At 42.3% G+C, this 20996-nt stretch overlaps 1 protein-coding gene across 1 annotated transcript in view; it reads left to right on the top strand.

Moving 5' to 3' along the window:
* AGBL1 (AGBL carboxypeptidase 1) overlaps nucleotides 1–20996 on the top strand; it is a 1336772-nt gene that overhangs the window by 11645 nt on the left and 1304131 nt on the right. Inside the window, exon 5 of the mRNA XM_069762409.1 lies at nucleotides 9911–10004. Coding sequence (XP_069618510.1) covers nucleotides 9911–10004 — 94 coding nt within the window. The remainder of the gene's footprint in view (nucleotides 1–9910; nucleotides 10005–20996) is intronic.

Raw genomic sequence — 20996 nt, 5'->3', positions numbered from 1 at the left:
AATGAACTGCAGAGAGCTGGGACCAATGTAACAAGGCCTACCATAAGTAACACACTACGCCACCATGGACTCAGATCCTGCAGTGCCAGACGTGTCCCACTGCTTAAGCCAGTACATGTCCGGGCCTGTCTGAAGTTTGCTAGAGAGCATTTGGATGATCCAGAGGAGTTTTGGGAGAATGTCCTATGGTCTGATGAAACCAAACTGGAACTGTTTGGTAGAAACACAACTTGTCGTGTTTGGAGGAAAAAGAATACTGAATTGCATCCATCAAACACCATACCTACTGTAAAGCATGGTGGTGGAAACATCATGCTTTGGGGCTGTTTCTCTGCAAAGGGGCCAGGACGACTGATCCGGGTACATGAAAGAATGAATGGGGCCATGTATCGTGAGATTTTGAGTGCAAACCTCCTAACATCAGCAAGGGCATTGAAGATGAAACGTGGCTGGGTCTTTCAACATGACAATGATCCAAAGCACACCGCCAGGGCAACGAAGGAGTGGCTTCGTAAGAGGCATTTCAAGGTCCTGGAGTGGCCTAGCCAGTCTCCAGATCTCAACCCTATAGAAAACCTTTGGAGGGAGTTGAAAGTCCGTGTTGCCAAGCGAAAAGCCAAAAACATCACTGCTCTAGAGGAGATCTGCATGGAGGAATGGGCCAACATACCAACAACAGTGTGTGGCAACCTTGTGAAGACTTACAGAAAACGTTTGACCTCTGTCATTGCCAACAAAGGATATATTACAAAGTATTGAGATGAAATTTTGTTTCTGACCAAATACTTATTTTCCACCATAATATGCAAATAAATTGTTAAAAAAACAGACAATGTGATTTTCTGGATTTTTTTTTCTCAGTTTGTCTCCCTTAGTTGAGGTCTACCTATGATGTAAATTACAGACGCCTCTCATCTTTTTAAGTGGTGGAACTTGCACTATTGCTGACTGACTAAATACTTTTTTGCCCCACTGTATATATATATATATACAGTATATATATATATACAGTTAGGTCCATATATATTTGGACAGAGACAACATTTTTCTAATTTTGGTTATAGACATTACCACAATGAATTTTAAACAAAACAATTCAGATGCAGTTGAAGTTCAGACTTTCAGCTTTCATTTGAGGGTATCCACATTCAAATTGGATGAAGGGTTTAGGAGTATCAGCTCCTTAACACGTGCCATCCTGTTTTTAAAGGGACCAAAAGTAATTGGACAATTGACTCCAAGGCTATTTCATGGACACGTGTGGGCAATCCCTTCGTTATTTCATTCTCAATTAAGCAGATAAAAGGTTTGGAGTTGATTTGAGGTGTGGTGCTTGCATTTGGAAGGTTTTGCTGTGAAGTAAACATGAGGTCAAAGGAGCTCTCCATGCAGGTGAAACAAGCCATCCTTAAGCTGCGAAAACAGAAAAAACCCATCCGAGAAATTGCTACAATATTAGGAATGGCAAAATCTACAGTTTGATACATCCTGAGAAAGAAAGAAAGCACTGGTGAACTCATCAATGCAAAAAGACCGTGGGCGCCCACGGAAGACAACAGTGGTGGATGATCGCAGAATAATCTCCATGGTGAAGAGAAACCCCTTCACAACAGCCAACCAAGTGAACAACACTCTCCAGGAGGTCGGCGTATCAATATCCAAATCTACCATAAAGAGAAGACTGCATGAAAGTAAATACAGAGGGTTCACTGCACGGTGCAAGCCACTCATAAGCATCAAGAATAAAAAGGCTAGACTGGACTTTGCTAAAAAAACATCTAAAAAAGCCAGCACAGTTCTGGAAGAACATTCTTTGGACAGATGAAACCAAGATCAACCTCTACCAGAATGATGGAAAGAGAAAAGTACGGTGAAGGCGTGGTACAGCTCATGAGCCAAAGCATACCACATCATCTGTAAAACACGGTGGAGGCAGTGTGATGGCTTGGGCATGCATGGCTGCCGGTGGCACTGGGTCACTAGTGTTTATTGATGGCGTGACACAGGACAGAAGCAGCCGAATGAATTCTGAGGAATTCAGAGACATACTGTGTGCTCAGATCCAGCCAAATGCAGCCAAACTGATTGGTCGTCGTTTCATACTACAGATGGACAATGACCCAAAACATAAAGCCAAAGCAACCCAGGAGTTTATTAAAGCAAAGAAGTGGAATATTCTTGAATGGCCAAGTCAGTCACCTGATCTCCACCCAATTGAGCATGCATTTTACTTGTTAAAGACTAAACTTCAGACAGAAAGGCCCACAAACAAACAGCAACTAAAAACCACCGCAGTGAAGGCCTGGCAGAGCGTCAAAAAGGAGGAAACACAGCGTCTGGTGATGTCCTTGTGTTCAAGATTTCAGGCAGTCATTGCCAACAAAGGGTTTTCAACCAAGTACTAGAAATGAACATTTTATTTAAAATTATTGAATCTGTCCAATTACTTTTGGTCCCTTTAAAAACAGGGTGGCACATGTTAAGGAGCTGAAACTCCTAAACCCTTCATTCAATTTTAATGTGGATACCCTCAAATGAAAGCTGAAAGTCTGAACTTCAACTGCATCTGAATTGTTTTGTTTAAAATTCATTGTGGTGATGTCTATAACCAAAATTAGAAAAATGTTGTCTCTGTCCAAATATATATGGACCTAACTGTATATATAGACAGTATATAAATGTTTTTTTTTTTTTTTTTTTACACATGGATCCCTTGTATATAGCCGTATGTCGGTTTTGCAAGCCTGCGATAAAAACACGCAGTACGGATGACATACGAATTACATACGGAGGATGCCATGCGCAAAAAACGCTGAAATACCCTGCCTACGGAGGAGCTACGGACCACTATTTTCGGGACTTTTCAGCGTATTACGGCTGTAATATACGGACCGTATTTTAATGCGCTGTGTGTGACGCCGGCCTTATAGTTGATTGATTGGAATCTCTGATTGAGACCGAGGGAGCAGGGAGCAACCTTAAATGGGTCGCATTTATATGGCGCTATAATATAGATGTTAGAATCTGTCCTACCCTCACTAATATTTGGGATATATATGCTCTTGCACCTGTTACTCATTAAATTGCTTTGTCTATAATTACATGTACTATATACTGTATGTTGGTTTTATGATATATGTGTTTTAAATAAAAATCTTAATTATTTATATTTCTGGGACGTTCTATACTCTTTTTTCGCTCTATTGTTATTGATTATGTCTTGGATAGTGTCCTTGGCTACTTTTGCCTCCCTCACTACAACATCGAGGGTTTAATAATATTAAATTAATATGTTTTCTGAATTGAGGATTGTGTATATATAGATTTCTCTAGTTGGAATGTTTTTTTCCTTAGATTTTCCGTGTGCTTTTTTGTGGAAAAAAAGAAATGCATGAAATAAATACTGTAGTAAAAAAACATACTGTACTCTCCTCGTGATCATCATGATCCCCTATAGCTCGAGCTGAGCAGACATTTCCTTTGTTTTGAGAGTCACCAGGATGTAGAGACCAGTGAGGGACCTGAGAAGCTTTGGAACAGGAGTAGAGGAGGACCTATGAAGTGTGTGTCACTTCTTTTTTTTCTGTACGATTCTGGTAATTTATATGTTTCTTCTCATCTTCTATCTTGAGAAGCACATCTGCCCCCGCCTCCTGACATCCTGCTTGCTATTGGGTGGTTCTGTCATTTTGGACCTGTAGTATGGTTTTTCTGCTGGCCCAAACTGTGCACTGTCCTCTGCTTCTAGAAGAGACAATTTTACCTTTGCAGTATTTAAGGAGTGCAGGCCCTCTGAAGCTGTCCACTTTCAGCGACCCTGCCAGCTTCAGAGCAGCATTTGGAAGCTCTAGGGCTTTATTCACACATCAGTATTTTTGATCAGTATTTCATCAGTATTTTTATGCCAAAAACAGGAGTGTTTCCAAAACACAGAAAAGGTGTCAATCTTTATATTATAGATTTTCTCTGTAAGTTCCAATCCTGGGTTTGGATTACAAAAACTGATGCAAAATACTGACTAAATACTGATGTATAAATAAGCCATAAAGCAAAGAGCTTGTAAACACACTCTCCTTGCAGAGGAAATCGGTCACTGTGGACAGACTGCAGAGGTGGCCCATAACCTAGGTAACAAGTAATACACTCCAAAATTAAAATCTGCTTTTGAGAGCAGAGAATATTGTTAATAAGAAGTAAATTGCAAAGTTGTTTGTTTGTACAAGCTCTTTGTAATTTTATCCTTTTAACAAGATTAAACCTTTTAATAAATATCCAAAGTGGACAGCCCTTTCAAGGCCTGGATTAATTTAGCATTTGTGATACTAAAATACTATTTGTGATCTTGAACTTTAAATATTAAGCCGTCATTATCTTTACTAAAGTTACTTAACGATGCTTCCTATGTAACAATTTCAGAAAAGTGTTGAATGATATAAAGAGCCAAACGCTGTGAGCACAATCAGAAAAGGCCGGAAGGAATATTTCAAGAATGGCCAATGATGTCTGTCAGCTGTTTGTGTCACACTGTCTGGCCCATGATGATGTCTTATGGCACTTAAAAAAGGAACAAGTTGATCCTAACTTGCTTAATTAATTGTTTTCAACTATCTCATTTTAAAATAAACTCTTACTTGATTTCCAAATGTTACCATCAGCAAAAAAGTTTTACAGGCACCTGACACGTCAGAGGAGTTGATGAGATATTGGTATCTTTGTCTTAATGCACTGTGACGGGTTGAGAGCATCTAATAAGGACTGTGAAATCCTTCCAAAATGAACTATAAAAATATCATGAAAGGAGAAAAGAATAGATACTGGGGAATCAAGCAGGTCCAGCCTGCAATTTATAGATCTTAATAAGTAGTTCTTTATTTCACATTTGTTAACCAATGAAACCATAAGAGGTTGAGCTTGCACTTAGAGTAGAGATGAGCAAACATTTTGACGTTCTTTTCGGCGAATATTTAAATGTTCATCGACTTGTTCGACAAACGGATCGATGAACGTAACCGAACGTCAAAAGCCATTCCTCCCCTCCCTCACCTTTGTCAGGCACATCACTGATCTGATCAGCTGTCATGTGCCCCTAACAGCTGTGGGTGGAATCTCGATGAACCCGCAGATGTTAACATGTTAAATACCTCTGTTGAATTCTGACAGCGGCATTTACCATGCATGCCCTGGAAGCGTGTCACAAACCACGCCCTGTGGTGCCCCTTTCACATGACAGCGGGGTGCCAATGGGTTGGAATGACAACCCAGGGTCTGCCTGTGACCACTGTGGTTGTCACTGGCGATCTGTCAGATGACAGCATGAGCTCGCTATGACCGGAGGTAAAACGTTTACCTCCGGTTACAAGCATCGGCTGATGGGACTACTGCTCCCATCAGCATATGACTGCTGCCGCTAATAACAGGTAGAGTAGACACCACTGATGGCAGTATTCATCAGCCAGCGCCTGCGCTATAAATAAATGAAAACAAAATGACCTGGGCTTCCCTGTAATTTTGATAACCAGCCAGGCAGAACCTTCAGCTGTCATCGCTAGCAAGGCTGTTATTTTAATGATAGAGGGGTCCCTCACTTTATTTAATGATTTAAATAAATAATTAGAAAAAGGGGTGGGGTCCCCCAATTTTTGACAACCAGCCAAACTAAAGCAGACCGCTGGGGGATGGTATTCTCCGGCTTGGAAGAGGCAATGGATATTGGCCCCCACAGCCTAAAAATAGCAGCCCGCAGCCGCTCCAGAAAAAATGCATTTACTAAATGCGGCAATTCTGGCTCTTAACCCAGTTTTTCCAACATGCCTTCGTGCAGTGGAAACTAAGAGTAATAGCTGGGGGGTCGATATCACCATTGTATTGTCAGATGACATCAAACCCAGAGGTTAGTAATGGAGAGGCATCTATAAGACATCTATAACCCCACAGTCATATTGTATAAAAAAGCAAACACCACCAGAATAAAGTCCTTTAGTTGAGAGAATGGCACAAACTCCTTTAATAAATCTAAATTAAACCATACCCACAATATTGTCCATTCCACTGAAGCCATGGTCTAATCTAATAAAACAACCCAAAAAGCAACCATATCTCTCACTTGTCCGATATTCTGTCCCACGCCATAATCCATGTCTGGAGATAAACAGTTTTTAACCCGGACAGTACTGATGACATCATCAAGGTTTCTGCCCATCTTTAAGGTTGTGTTCACAGCTGGGCCCCTGAACTTTGGGGACCTCGATGAGATCAGCGCTGCACCATGAGACTTTTTCTCACTGTAATAGAGGTGATCTCACTGAGGTCACCGCAGTTCAGGGGCCTGGCTGGGAACTCAGCCTCAATGACTGGCCATAATCTCAATGAGGTCACCGCTGCTCACTGATGCATTGCTCGCAGTAGCTCATAGCTCAGTAGTTCTCAGCCTAGATGGTCGCATTTTGACGCCATCCAGGTGGATTACTGTGTGGTAATGAACGACAAACAGGTGAGGGATATGGTTGTTTTTTATTTTTGCTTTATTACAGGAGACGAGGCATCAATGGAATGGACGTTAGGTGAGTATAACTGTGTTTGTTATTTTTAAATAAAAATGGAAAAGTGTGGATTTTTATTTCAAATTAGAAACTTTATTCTGGCTGTGTGTTTATTTACATTATAACTACATGATTAGTAATGGATAGGCATCTAGTGGGTGCAGTCTCGCTCAATACACTTCACGGGGTGGCAGCCTCGCTCATCATTAATGTATTGAGCGAGGTCACACCCATTAGACCGATTTTGCCCTGGAGTATGCATATCCACACGGCACATGGTGCAGGCACTGAGAGGATTCACAAGTCTGCAGTCTCACAGAGTGACTGCAAACTTGTCATTCTAGATGGACAACACCTTTAATTGTAACGTGTTTCCATATCATGGCATAGGAACTATTATTGAGGCAGCTTTCAGTAGCATCCTTACTCATCTTCTACCAGCTCTGTGCAAATCTGGAAAGCTTGATCTTCTGTGATCACATTTGACATCTTAAATAATGGCTGTAATATCTGAGAGTATGCCAAAAGGGCCTGGGAACATGTGTTCAAAATATGACAGTGACTGTCAATGCGCCCTGTTGTTAATACTCCCTTAAATATTGAACAATACTCTAATTATAAATCCATTATATTAATTAAACATAACTATTCTGACCTGTTGACCTAATGACCTGAATAAAAAGTTCATACAAAAATATACACAAATGGGCTATTGGCACTATACAGCATCTACCTGACAACCAGTTGGATAAGAGAAACCCTTAGCAGGGGAAAAAAAACAAATTAGTGAAGGCCTCTGTATTTACTACAAAAAAGAAGCAGGAAAACTCTTACACAGCTTCTTATCTTCACAAAACAACTCACAAATTTACTTGCCTTGCTTGCTTATACTTTTTTATGGTTATGCATTCTTCTGACTCGTGAAAACACACTAATATATCCTGGTACCTCCGCTGCACACTTTATCTGGTCATCTCCAGTAAAAATCACCATAGAGAACTATGTAAAAAAGAGAGCAAGTTTTGTTTTAAATACTGTATGCGATTTCACTCTTCAGAGAGGAAGAAGACTTAAACTCTAGTTCTACATATCGGAAGTAGCAAACCTAAATGTCACTGTTGACCCTTTAACGAGCCTTGCCACATGACTTAGGATAAAAAATAAAAAAAGAATCTCAATTTGTAGACATGGTGTTTCGGGGTTTTGCCCCCTCGTCAGTGCAAAGTATGAGATCATAGCAGGAAATAACTCACTTTCTGGGGGGAACTGATCACATGTTTCCACATCTCCAGGTAAGTTTGCTAGAAAATACACTCAGGGTTAGTAAAACAAAGGCTCCTGGTATTTGTCCTACAACCAGGGCTTGGTGTAAGGATGGACATATAAATGTTGCAACCTGTGAAGCCAAACAGGGGTCCAAGAGGTAAGGTGGCCCACTTCCACCACCAAATCAGCAAGCAGTTTCTCTCATAGAACTATTGGATTGCAAAGGGCACAAACACTGTTTTTGCTCAGTGGCCCTTTTCTGTCTGTGTCCACCACTAACGCGATTTTTTTTTTTTTTTGGCTCACCCCCAAAAAAGTGTATTGCATTTAATAATGCACTAGGGATTCTGTTTACTCTTTAGAAGTTAAGACTTTTATGCACCCAAATGACAAAAGTATTCAGAGAATGATACCTTTATTGGCTAACCACTGCCATTATATCTGCAAGCTTTCAGAGCCCAGGGGCTTCTTCTTCAGGAGCCTCTGAGAACTTGCAGATATAATTTTACGGGTTAACCAATAAAGGTATCATTCCTAGAAGACTTTTGTCATTTTCAGACATAAAAGTATTTACATTGATTTTTCTTGCTAACACGGAACCACAATGAAATTTTATATTGTACATTATAATAAGGGGTATAGAAGAATGTGAGTGGGAGTCATCATCACTCAACTAAGGAAATCACAAAGATTTGTGAACTTGTTTATACAGTAGCTGTGAAGATCAGAAGTGCCCTGTAATAGGCTTTCTTCTGTTTCTTGTTTTCTGTGAACAAAGAGGCAGACGCCCATTTGACTTTTTTTTCTGCAAAGGGATTCTCTTGTCTAATTGCTTGTCAGGGAGGTACTATAAAGTTCAATTCGTGTGACCAGGGCTGTGTTGCTGTTCCTTGCGTGGTGTTTGGATGTACGTAACTGTGCAGAGAAAATCTCTATAGGAATGACAACACTTTTCGAACACAATGGCCCCTTAATCCTGAGGTAGGGGTCTACTTCTGGCCCTCTCTATTCCTCATCATGTAATCTACGATCCAGCATATGGTATTTGATGTAGAATTGGATGGAATGGACCTGCTGTTGGCATGCATGCCTATTCATTCCAATGGGTAACCCCTCCCATAGACAATAGACCAACGTTGGTCAGATGTGCCAATTTTGAGACCAACCAACTCTCCCTTCACAAACAAGGATAAGGCATGTTTAATTTCATGACCTCTTTTGATGAGAGGTAAGCTGCTGTAACAAGTGCCTGGTTGCAGTTTACTTATCTCCACATTGCATACATGTGCATGCTCAGCTGTCCGAGTATACATGCGTTGGCGGGAATAACTGTTCACTGATCGAATGTTTGACTGACAGGTATTAAAGGTCTATGGCCATCTGTAATTGGTAAGAGTCACGTTGTTGTATCTCATTGCTTTTGTCAATCTCCTGATGCATCCATTGGTACCAAGCTGGAGCTTAAATATATTTAAAGCCTCCACTTAGGAATCAACATGGCCCAGGAATTAAGGTTTTCATTTTAGCTTCAATATCAACTGTCCTGTATAGAAATAGAGCACAGCATAGCAAACAAAAGAGAAGAAATTGTAATGGAAGAAAACGGAAGGATGAATTACTCGTTCCACCATGCTCCTTTTTTTTAAATGATCTTAATCAAGTAATTGAAATTTTCTCTTGAAGGTACATTCAGGCTATCGTGCATTGTTAAGAACAAGAGAACTGTTCATTTCTATGAAAAAAAAATTCTCTCAGAACATCATGTCTCCTAATAATCCAGCAATCTAGAAAAAAAGTGATGTTTAGAAGTCAAATGCTAGGAGACAAGCATACTCGAGATGCCTCTGTGATGAATGACTTTTCGCAACAAGCTCGCCGCACATATAAATCCTTTCCTCTTTTGATTAGTGTTCAAAATTTTTACTTTGAGAAAGAAAAAAAAAAGAGATTTATAGACATTCCTTATTCACTGATACTTGTTACCTTTGGGAATGTAATGTACTTTTTGTCAGATATAGCAGCTTTCAAGACAAAGGTCAGGCTTTGTAAATATCAGCAGATTGTGATGCATTTTTATGTATTTATTCTATTGTTGTATTTTGCAGTTTCGGTTGCAGAGATGTTGGGCATAAATGGTGCCATGGAGCTGCTTTTTAAAGTGATCACCCCATATACCAGAAGGCACACACAGACAATCAAGTAGGTATCTTATCTTGTGTAAAGAGTTTGTCTAGGGCGAGAATAGGCACGTTTATTCCAACTCAGGAAGGAAGTGAGGTTTGGTTTAAAATACAGTAGACATATCAATTATTTTATTAGTTATTTTATGTGCTTTGCTTTTATAGCGCCGTCATCATTTAAAGCGCTCTACAGAAGTTTTCATCACTGTCCCCGATGGGGCTCACAATCTAGATTCCCTATCAGTATGTCTTTGGAATGTGGGAGGAACCGGAGAACCCGGAGGAAACTCACACAAACACGGAGAGAACATACAAACTCCTTGCAGATGTTGTCAGTGGTGGGATTTGAATCCAGAGCTCCAGCATTTTGCCCTCGATCAATGTATTTATGACAATTTTGTGGTGTAAATACACAGAAAATGTGGCGTTTGGGTTATTTGCCATTTATGTAGCCGTTTCCAATAGTATCTGACAGTGTATGAAGCCAAAAACAAGGCATTTGAGACCCAAGCAGTCCAAATCATATATGAAATAAATATTCACAATTGGCAAGTTGCTTGTAAAAACCAGCAGCAGCTTTGCCATTTACTTGTTATTACAAATCCTTTCCATAATAAAGAATGGAGGGATTTTTAATTTTGGGGTTTACTGCCTTCTGCCCTAGACTTCATCTGTGACCTATGACCTATCAACAGTGCCCAGTCTATGGAGTTCCTACACACTGCTCTGATGGTGGTCAGATCAAGAATACCTTGTCCTCCAGGAGGCTGAAGAGCAGCACACTCTTGAAAACATATGTAAGAATAATCCTTTAATGAATTGGTAATTGTAATCACTATATGCCCTATTGATAAATATGGCAAATCCTGCATAGTGTAAAGATACTAGCATTTCGCTGCACCATTATTAGAAAAACTCCCTTAAAGGGTTATTCCCAAAATGTAACATTATCACCTATCCACAGGATAGATGAAAACTTGTGCATCGGTGGATGTGTGGGGCGTCTGCCATCCCCCTACAGATTCTGAGAAGGTGACTCAGAAATGTCCCATTGGAAAGGAGTTGAAGCTCTGCATGTGCACTCCTGCTTCATTCATTGTCTATGGGACTGTCAGATGGAGTACAGTGCTGGGCATTCCCATAGAGACGGTAGACAAAGATCTCAAAATAAACGCTGAGAAATTGATAAAGTATATTGTAAATAACTTATCAATTATTTTGACAATGATGGGGGATGCATTATTAATGTAACCATTGGTTGACTTCCCGTTCATAAGTCAAGATGACATGTCATGGCTACAGAGGAGCAAACAAAGACCTGAGATGAATCGGGCAATCATTCTTTTGGGACTGGGAGAGGGGCTTTTGAAAGGTAGATAATGTTTGCATTTTAAAACATATTAAGTTTATATTTTATTGCAGAACATACAAACTCCAGTGCTGCTAGGCTGCAGTGCTAACCACTGAGCCATTACACGGTGGCGCAGTGGATAGCATTGCAACCTAGCAGCGCTGGAGTCCTGGGTTCAAATCCCACCAAGGACAACATCTGCAAAGAGTTTGTATGTTCTCTCCGTGTTTGATTTGTTTTGCTCTGGGTTTCCTCTGGGCACTCCGGTTTCCTCCCACATTCCAAAGACATACTGATAGGGAATTTAGATTGTGAGCCCCATCGGGGACAGCGATGATAATGTCTGTAAAGTGCTATGGTATATAAGTGAGTAAAATAAATAAATTGTAAAGATCTGTGATTTTTTTCCCTTTATGAGCAATGTAGGTAAATTTAGTATCAAAAGTAAAGATTTACTAATTATTAGAAATAATTGTAAGATTTTATTTGAATAAAAAACGATTGTTTAAAACATCCTTGAAGAATTTCCACTGTGTGAATGTGTTAAGGAAGGAAGATGGCAGAAGAATCTTGGGAGAGACATGACATCGGGATGAATAAATCTTTGGGGCTTTATTATTATGAACCCAGCACAGTAATGTCCTATGAATCTTCCTCATGGGACACAGCATTTCACCTCTATGTTGATATAGTGTGTTTATGTGATCGCCTTGTCTCTGCCATGATGAGGACTGGTACTTTCTCCTTCCCTCTTATTGGCAACTATGCTGACAAAGGCGGGCAGTGTTGACTTGTGCACTGACAAATGGCATGATAAGGAGGACGTGAGCTGATAAACTAAGCACACTTATGGATGTGTCAAAAGGCAGCTCTTCTGGAAATCCCTATGCGTGGAGTGGATAATACAGGGAGTTGAAGTTTGTATCTTTTCTGGATATTTTCCACATACACAGAATTATAAATACACTAGGAAAAGTGCCTTAAATTTAAGTAACATGGACGTTTTTCGCACGCCGAGTTTTTTACCGACAGATAGCATTTTTATACGGCCGGATATTTCCAGATCAGCCAAAGATGCTGCACCGTTCTGCTGTGGCTGACAGTATGCGAGGTCTGCTGTGACTCTTCTTGACAAATGAGAAGACCGCAAACACACAAGAGTTAAATACATTTTCGGTTGGCTGCACAAACTATTTCTATTAATATAAAACATTGCCCAGGGCCTGATAAGCATTCCGATGTTTCTCAGTCACCGTTCGGCATCGCAATGTTTGGAACGATAGACATGTCAATAAGAATGCTGTAAACAAATCGGGGGATGGCACACGTGTCCAGGACAGGGGAATAAATGAGAAAAAGAAGAAAACAAGGCATAATAAGATATCTCCAGTCTCATTGCTGCCATTATCTGGTCTAGTTTACTACATAATTCAATTATATAATAGGATTTTTATTGGAGAGGAAAGTGCGGATCTCAAAGCCTCCCTTCAGTATAACGTCCTTCTACGAACAGTGTAGCAATGCAAAGTGGTAATAATATCTAAATAGGCAATGAAGGATGATCTGTGTCTTTTAAGCATTATTAGATTGAATTACTGGCCTGCATTTATTTAACCCCTTCCCGACCTTTGACGCCACGTAGGCGTCATGAAAGTCGGTGCCAATCCGACCCATGACGCCTATGTGGCGTCATGGAAAGATCGCGTCCCTGCAGATCGGGTGAAAGGGTTAACTCCCATTTCACCCGATCTGCAGGGACAGGGGGAGTGGTAGTTTAGCCCAGGGGGGGTGGCTTCACCCCCTCGTGGCTACGATCGCTCTGATTGGCTGTTGAAAGTGAAACTGCCAATCATAGCGATTTGTAATATTTCACCTATTATAACTGGTGAAATATTACAATCCAGCCATGGCCGATGCTGCAATATCATCGACCATGGCTGGAAATACTAATGTGCCCCCACCCCACCCCACCGATCGCCCCCCAGCCCCCCGATCTGTCCGGTACACTGCTCCGGCTCCCCTCCGTCCTGTGCTCCGCTCCCCCCCGTGCTCTTGGCCGCTCCCCCCGTACACTGCTCCGGCTCCCCTCCGTCCTGTGCTCCGCTCCCCCCCGTGCTCTTGGCCGCTCCCCCCGTGCTTCAATCACCCCCCCCGTGCTCCAATCACCCCCCCTGCACTCCGATCCACCCCCCTCCGTGCTCCGTTCCACCACCCCATGCTCCGTTCCACCCCCCCGTGCTCCGTTCTACCCCCCCGTGCTCCGTTCCACCCCTCCCGCGCTCCGATTCACCCCCCCATGCTCCGATCCTTCCCCCCCGTGCTCTCCCCCCACCCCATCATACTTACCGATCCTGCCGGGGTCCGTCCGTCTTCTCCCCGGGCGCCGCCATCTTCCAAAATAGCGGGCGCATGCGCAGTGCGCCCGCCGAATCTGCCGGCCGGCAGATTTGTTCCAAAGTGCATTTTGATCACTGAGATATAATCTATCTCAGTGATCAAAATAAAAAAAATAATAAATGACCCCCCCCCTTTGTCACCCCCATAGGTAGGGACAATAAAAAAATAAAGAATTTTTTTTTCCCACTAATGTTAGAATAGGGTTAGGGCTAGGGTTAGGGTTAGGGGTAGGGTTAGGGCTAGGGTAAGGATTAGGGGTAGGGTTAGGGGTAGGGTTAGGGGTAGGGTTAGGGCTAGGGTTAGGGTTAGGGGTAGGGTTAGGGTTAGGGGTAGGGTTAGGGCTAGGGTTAGGGGTAGGGTTAGGGGTAGGGTTAGGGGTAGGGTAGCGTTAGGGCTAGGGGTAGGGTTAGGGCTAGGGTTAGGGGTAGGGTTTCGGTATGTGCACACGTATTCTGGTCCTCTGCGGATTTTTCCGCTGCGGATTTGATAAATCCGCAGTGCTAAACCGCTGCGGATTTATGGTGGATTTCACTGCGGTTTTACAACTGCGATTTTCTATTGGAGCAGTTGTAAAACCGCTGCGGAATCCGCACAAAGAAGTGACATGCTGCGGAATGTAAACTGCTGCGTTTCCATGCAGTTTTTCTGCAGCATGTGTACAGCGATTTTTGTTTCCCATATGTTTACATTGAACTGTAAACTCATGGGAAACTGCTGCGGATCCGCAGCGGTTTCCGCAGCGTGTGCACATACCTTTAGAATTAGGCCATGTGCACACGGTGTGGATTTGGCTGCGGATCCGCAGTGGATTGGCCGCTGCGGATTCGCAGCAGTGTTCCATCAGGTGTACAGTACCATGGAAAACCAAATCCGCTGTGCCCATGGTGCGGAAAATACCGCGCGGAAACGCTGCGTTGTATTTTCCGCAGCATGTCAATTCTTTGTGCGGATTCCGCAGCGTTTTACACCTGTTCCTCAATAGGAATCCGCAGGTGAAATCCGCACAAAAAACACTGGAAATCCACGGTAAATCCGCAGGTAAAACGCAGTGCCTTTTACCCGCGGATTTTTCAAAAATGATGCTGAAAAATCTCACACGAATCCGCAACGTGGGCACATAGCCTTAGGGTTAGGGTTGGAATTAGGGTTGTGGTTAGGGGTGTGTTGTGGTTAGGGTTGTGATTAGGGTTATGGCTACAGTTGGGATTAGGGTTAGGGGTGTGGGGGGGTTAGTGTTGGAGGTAGAATTGAAGGGTTTCCACTGTTTAGGCACATCAGGGGTCTCCAAACGCAACATGGCGTCACCATTGATTCCAGCCAATCTCGTATTCAAAAAGTCAAATGGTGCTCCCTCAATTCCGAGCCCTGACGTGTGCCCAAACAGTGGTTTACCCCCACATATGGGGTACCAGCATACTCAGGACAAACTGCACAACAATTACTGGGGTCCAATTTCTCCTGTTACTCTTGTGAAAATAAAAAAATGCTTGCTAAAACATCATTTTTGAGGAAAGAAAAATGATTTTTTATTTTCACGGCTCTGCGTTGTAAATTTCTGTGAAGCACTTGGGGGTTCAAAGTGCTCACCACATATCTAGATAAGTTCCTTGGGGGGGTCTAGTTTCTAAAATGGGGTCACTTGTTGGGGGTTTCTACTGTTTAGCCACATCAGGGGCTCTGCAAACGCAACGTGACGCCCGCAGAGCATTCCATCAAAGTCTGCATTTGAAAACGTCACTACTTCACTTCCGAGCCTCGGCATGTGCCCAAACAGTGGTTTACCCCCACATATGGGGTATCAGCGTACTCAGGAGAAACTGGACAACAACTTTTGGGGTCAAATTTCTCCTGATACCCTTGGGAAAATAAAAAATTGCAGGCTAAAAGATCATATTTGAGAAAATAATTTTTTTTTTATTTTCATGGCTCTGCGTTATAAACTTCTGTGAAGCACTTGGGGGTTCAAAGTCCTCACCACACATCTAGATTAGTTCCTTTGGTGGACTAGTTTCCAAAATGGGGTCATTTCTGGGGGATCTCCAATGTTTAGGCACACAGGGGCTCTCCAAACGTGACATGGTGTCCGCTAATGATTGGAGCTAATTTTCCATTTAAAAAGCCAAATGGCGTGCCTTCCCTTCCGAGCCCTGCCGTGCGCCCAAACAGTGGTTTACCCCCACATATGGGGTATCAGCGTACTCAGGACAAACTGGACAACAACATTTGGGGTCCAATTTCTCCTATTACCCTTGGCAAAATAGGAAATTCCAGGCTAAAAAATCATTTTTGAGGAAAGAAAAATTATTTTTTATTTTCATGGCTCTGCGTTATAAACTTCTGTGAAGCACCTGGGGGTTTAAAGTGCTCAATATGCATCTAGATAAGTTCCTTGGGGGGTCTAGTTTCCAAAATGGGGTCACTTGTGGGGGAGCGCCAATGTTTAGGCACACAGGAGCTTTCCAAACGCGACATGGTGTCCGCTAACGATGGAGATAATTTTTCATTCAAAAAGTCAAATGGCGCTCCTTCCCTTCCGAGCCTTACCATGTGCCCAAACAGTGGTTTACCCCCACATATGAGGTATCAGTGTACTCAGGAGAAATTGCCCAACAAATTTTAGGATCCATTTTATCCTGTTGCCCAAGTGAAAATGAAAAAATTGAGGCTAAAAGAATTTTTTTGTGAAAAAAAAGTACTTTTTCATTTTTACGGATCAATTTGTGAAGCACCTGGGGGTTCAAAGTGCTCACTATGCATCTAGATAAGTTCCCTGGGGCATCTAGTTTCCAAAATGGGGTCACTTGTGGGGGAGCTCCAATTTTTAGGCACACGGGGGCTCTCCAAACGTGACATGGTGTCCGCTAAAGAGTGGAGTCAATTTTTGATTCAAAAAGTCAAATGGCGCTCCTTCCCTTCCAAGCCCTGCCGTGTGCCCAAACAGTGGTTTACCCCCACATATGAAGTATCAGCCTACTCAGGACAAATTGGACAACAACTTACGTGGTTCAGTTTCTCCTTTTACCATTGGGAAAATAAAAAAATTGTTGCTAAAAGATAATTTTTGTGACTAAAAAGTTAAATGTTCATTTTTTCCTTCCATGTTGCTTCTGCTGCTGTGAAGCACCTGAAGGGTTAATAAACTTCTGGAATGTGGTTTTGAGTACCTCGAGGGGTGCAGTTTTTAGAATGGTGTCACTTTTGGGTATTTTCAGCCATATAGACCCCTCAAACTGACTTCAAATGTGAGGTGGTCCCTAAAGAAATGGTTTTGTAAATTTCGTTGTAAAAATGAGAAATCGCTGGTGAAATTTTAACCCTTATAACTTCCTAGCAAAAAAAAATTTTGTTTCCAAAATTGTGCTGATGTAAAGTAAACATGTGGGAAATGTTATTTATTAACTATTTTGTGTCACATAACTCTCTGGTTTAACAGAATAAAAATTCAAAATGTGAAAATTGCGAAATTTTCAAAATTTTCGCCAAATTTCCGTTTTTATCACAAATAAACGCATAATTTATTGACCTAAATTTACCACTAACATGAAGCCCAATATGTCACGAAAAAACAATCTCAGAACCGCTAGGATCCGTTGAAGCGTTCCTGAGTTTTTACCTCATAAAGGGACACTGGTCAGAATTGCAAAAAACGGCAAGGTCTTTAAGGTCAAAATAGGCTGGGTCATGAAGGGGTTAAGGGAGTTTTCTAGCTACTGAAAAAAAAAATACTCAGAAAATGCTATAAAATTACAAAATAAGCAACATTCTCTGTCCTTTATGCCCGTCTTAGCACATGAAGTGGATATTACTGCAAGAGATTAGCTTATTTCCACTCGCTCAATCTTGTATTCATCTTCCACTCATGCCGCAAACTGAGCATGAATCACAACGGAAAAAAATTACTACATGTTGGGTACGCGACACACTGCCACCAGTCACCAAACAATTGAACACTGCTGTCCAATAGTCAGAAGGCCAAACACTCTCAGAAAGGCTATAGATTCTTTAGATCAGTGGTCCCCAACCTTTATTACCTTGAGAGCCACATTCATTTCTGAGAGATAGGCACAAGCTACATCCAGCGTGCCCACTCCCATCCAAAGGATCCCACTTTACACCCATTCTGAATTCTTGCATGAAGTGCTCCAACCACACTATTGCATGCAGCCTCAACACTCCTCTAAAAGTATCATCCTATCTCCAGTTTACCATATTTATTCCCCCCCCCCCCCTCATTATATGCACATCCAGAACTGTCCTTTTGTGCAGGGCAACTCATAAAAGTCACCATCTGGAGACGTTCCTTACATAGCTACTTGCTAGACCTTGTGGCAGACAGCTGCAAGTCTCACTTCATGGGCCTGCAGGCCGGGTCACTTGTTTCAAAGCATGCAAGGGTCAAATGTATTCAAATGTTGGACTTTGAAGGGAATCTGCCAACAGTTTTTGCTATGTAATCTCACAGCAGCATGATGAATGAAACAAAGACCCTGATTCAAGTGATGTATCACCTAATTGATTTCCTGGATGCAGCAGACTGTGAAGACATGACAGCAAAATATCAGCCCTACCCACAATAACCAGAGAATATACACTGTGTTGGGTAGGTATCGGTCACAGCTTATTATGAAACGTATGTGAGATTCGTTCTAAAACAACACACGTGGCCATAAGTGATATGCAGACAACCCTTCAGGTGCGGATTTCCGCCAAAGCCCACTGCTGTGACTTGTTACAAAGAGAATGCCATAGGAACTGTTAATAAAAAAAAGAAAAAAACACTATTAATAAGCAAAGCTGGGAGGGAGATAAATTCTACCAGATCCCAACTACTGGTGGAAGAGGGTGGATCCCAGATATCATGAGACTATAAACCCAGAGGACAGAACCAAAGCTATTGGCCAGGATACTAAGCCAATATTAGGTGAAGGTTTCATTAAAATCAGAAAATGGGCTTAACGATTGAGCGAAGAAAAGGCATCACAGTTTGTGGCTCTCTCGTTAAGCCCTTCAGTGCCTTCCAGTTATGATAGAAGCACACTTTTCTCTGTTGCAGATTTAGCAGAGCTCGGAATGCTGTGCCCTATGTAACCCAGTCCTTACTACTCATTACTGATGGACAGCGCTCTGCACAAATTGTATATTGAGAAAAGGCTATGGGGAGGAATCAGCGCAATAGGGCATTATACAGACAACAGTGTAGTGAGTAAAACGGTATTGCTCACCTGATGCAGTTGTGCAAGACGCAACATTGGTGGAGGTTGAGGATATGATATCCAGCTGCTGCAGCTCCGCAGGTTGGAGGATCCAACATAATATTGAGGTAATAGGAGATGCAGGTATCCTGCACTGCTGGGTGTAAAATCAAGAAAATCCAATACATGGCATGTGAGGAACAGAGGTTTACTCTCCATACATTTTGAAGTACTCTGACTTCTTCAACAGCAGAATCTTTGTGGTCTTCTGATGAAGAAGTCAGAGTACTTCAAAATGTATGGAGATTAAAGTGAACCTGTCAGCAGGATTGTGCTCAGTAATCTACACACAGTGTCAGGTCGGCGCTGTTTTACTGATTAAAATGATACCTTGGTTGATGAAATCCGTCTTGTGATTGTTGTTTAATCTATATTTTCAATTTTCAGTTAATGATATGTTCGTGCTCAGGGGCGGTTTGTGAGGGAATCTTCATGTGGTGTTCTGCTTAGGTATTCATAATGCAGACTCAGTGACCTGCTCACTAGTTTATAAATGATTATTATATACTAGATGGTGGCCCGATTCTAACGCATCAGGTATTCTAGAATACGTATGTAGTTTATTTATGAAGATTTAAGAATAATGCAATGAATACACAGGATTTTCCGGGTAAAATATATACATTATCAGTGAAGCGGTGTTTATTCTCTCCCTCACAGACTATCCTTCATGTTATTGTCTCCCTCACAGACTGTCCTCCATGTTATTTTCTCCCTCACACACTGTCCTCCATGCTATTCTCTCGATCACAGACTGTCATCCATGTTGTTCTCTCACTCACAGACTGTCCTTCATGTTATACTTGCCCTCACAGACTGACCTCCATGTTATTCTCTCCCTCACAGTCTGTCCTCCATGTTATTCTCTCCCTCACACACTGTCCACCATGCTATTCTCTCCCTCACACACTGTCCTCCATGTTATTCTCACCCTCAAAGACTGACCTCCATGTTATTCTCTCCCTCACAGACTGTCCTCCATGTTGTTCTCTCCCTCACAGACTGTCCTCCATGTTATTCTCTCCCTCATACACTGTCCTCCATGTTATTCTCTCCCTCACACACTGTCCACCATGATATTCTCTCCCTCACAGACTGTCCTCCATGTTATTCTCTCACTCACAGACTGTCCTTCATGTTATACTTGCCCTCACAGACTGACCTCCATGTTATTCTCTCCCTCACAGACTGTCCTCCATGTTATTCTCTCCCTCAGATTGTCCTCCATGTTATTCTCTCCCTCACACACTGTCCACCATGCTATTCTTTCCCTCACACACTGTCCTCCATGTTATTCTCTCCCTCACAGACTGTCCTCCATGTTATTCTCGCCCTCAAAGACTGACCTTCATGTTATTCTCTCCCTCACAGACTGTGCTCCATGTTATTCTTTCCCTTACAGACTGTCCACCATGTTATTTTCTCCCTCACACACTGTCCTCCATGCTATTCTTTCCCTCACAGACTGTCCTCCATGTTCTCTCCCTCACAGACTGTCCTTCATGTTATACTTGCCCTCACAGACTGACCTCCATGTTATTCTCTCCATCACAGACTGTCCTCCATGTTATTGTCTCCCTCACAGACTGTCCTTCATGTTATTCTCTCCCTCACAGACTGTCCTCCATGTTATTCTCTCCCTTACAGACTGTCCTCCATGTTCTCTCGCTCACAGACTGTCCTCCATGTTATTCTCTCCCTCAGATTGTCCTCCATGTTATTCTCTCCCTCACACACTGTCCACCATGCTATTCTTTCCCTCACACACTGTCCTCCATGTTATTCTCTCCCTCACAGACTGTCCTCCATGTTATTCTCGCCCTCAAAGACTGACCTTCATGTTATTCTCTCCCTCACAGACTGTGCTCCATGCTATTCTCTCCTTCACAGACTGTCCTCCATGTTCTCTCCCTCACAGACTGTCCTTCATGTTATACTTGCCCTCACAGACTGACCTCCATGTTATTCTCTCCATCACAGACTGTCCTCCATGTTATTGTCTCCCTCACAG

This window comes from Ranitomeya imitator, chromosome 4 (assembly GCF_032444005.1).
Source record: "Ranitomeya imitator isolate aRanImi1 chromosome 4, aRanImi1.pri, whole genome shotgun sequence".
NCBI classification, from domain to species: Eukaryota; Metazoa; Chordata; class Amphibia; order Anura; family Dendrobatidae; genus Ranitomeya; species Ranitomeya imitator.
Note: the sequence above shows the minus strand (reverse complement) of the source record. Positions and strands in the feature narration are given on the sequence as shown.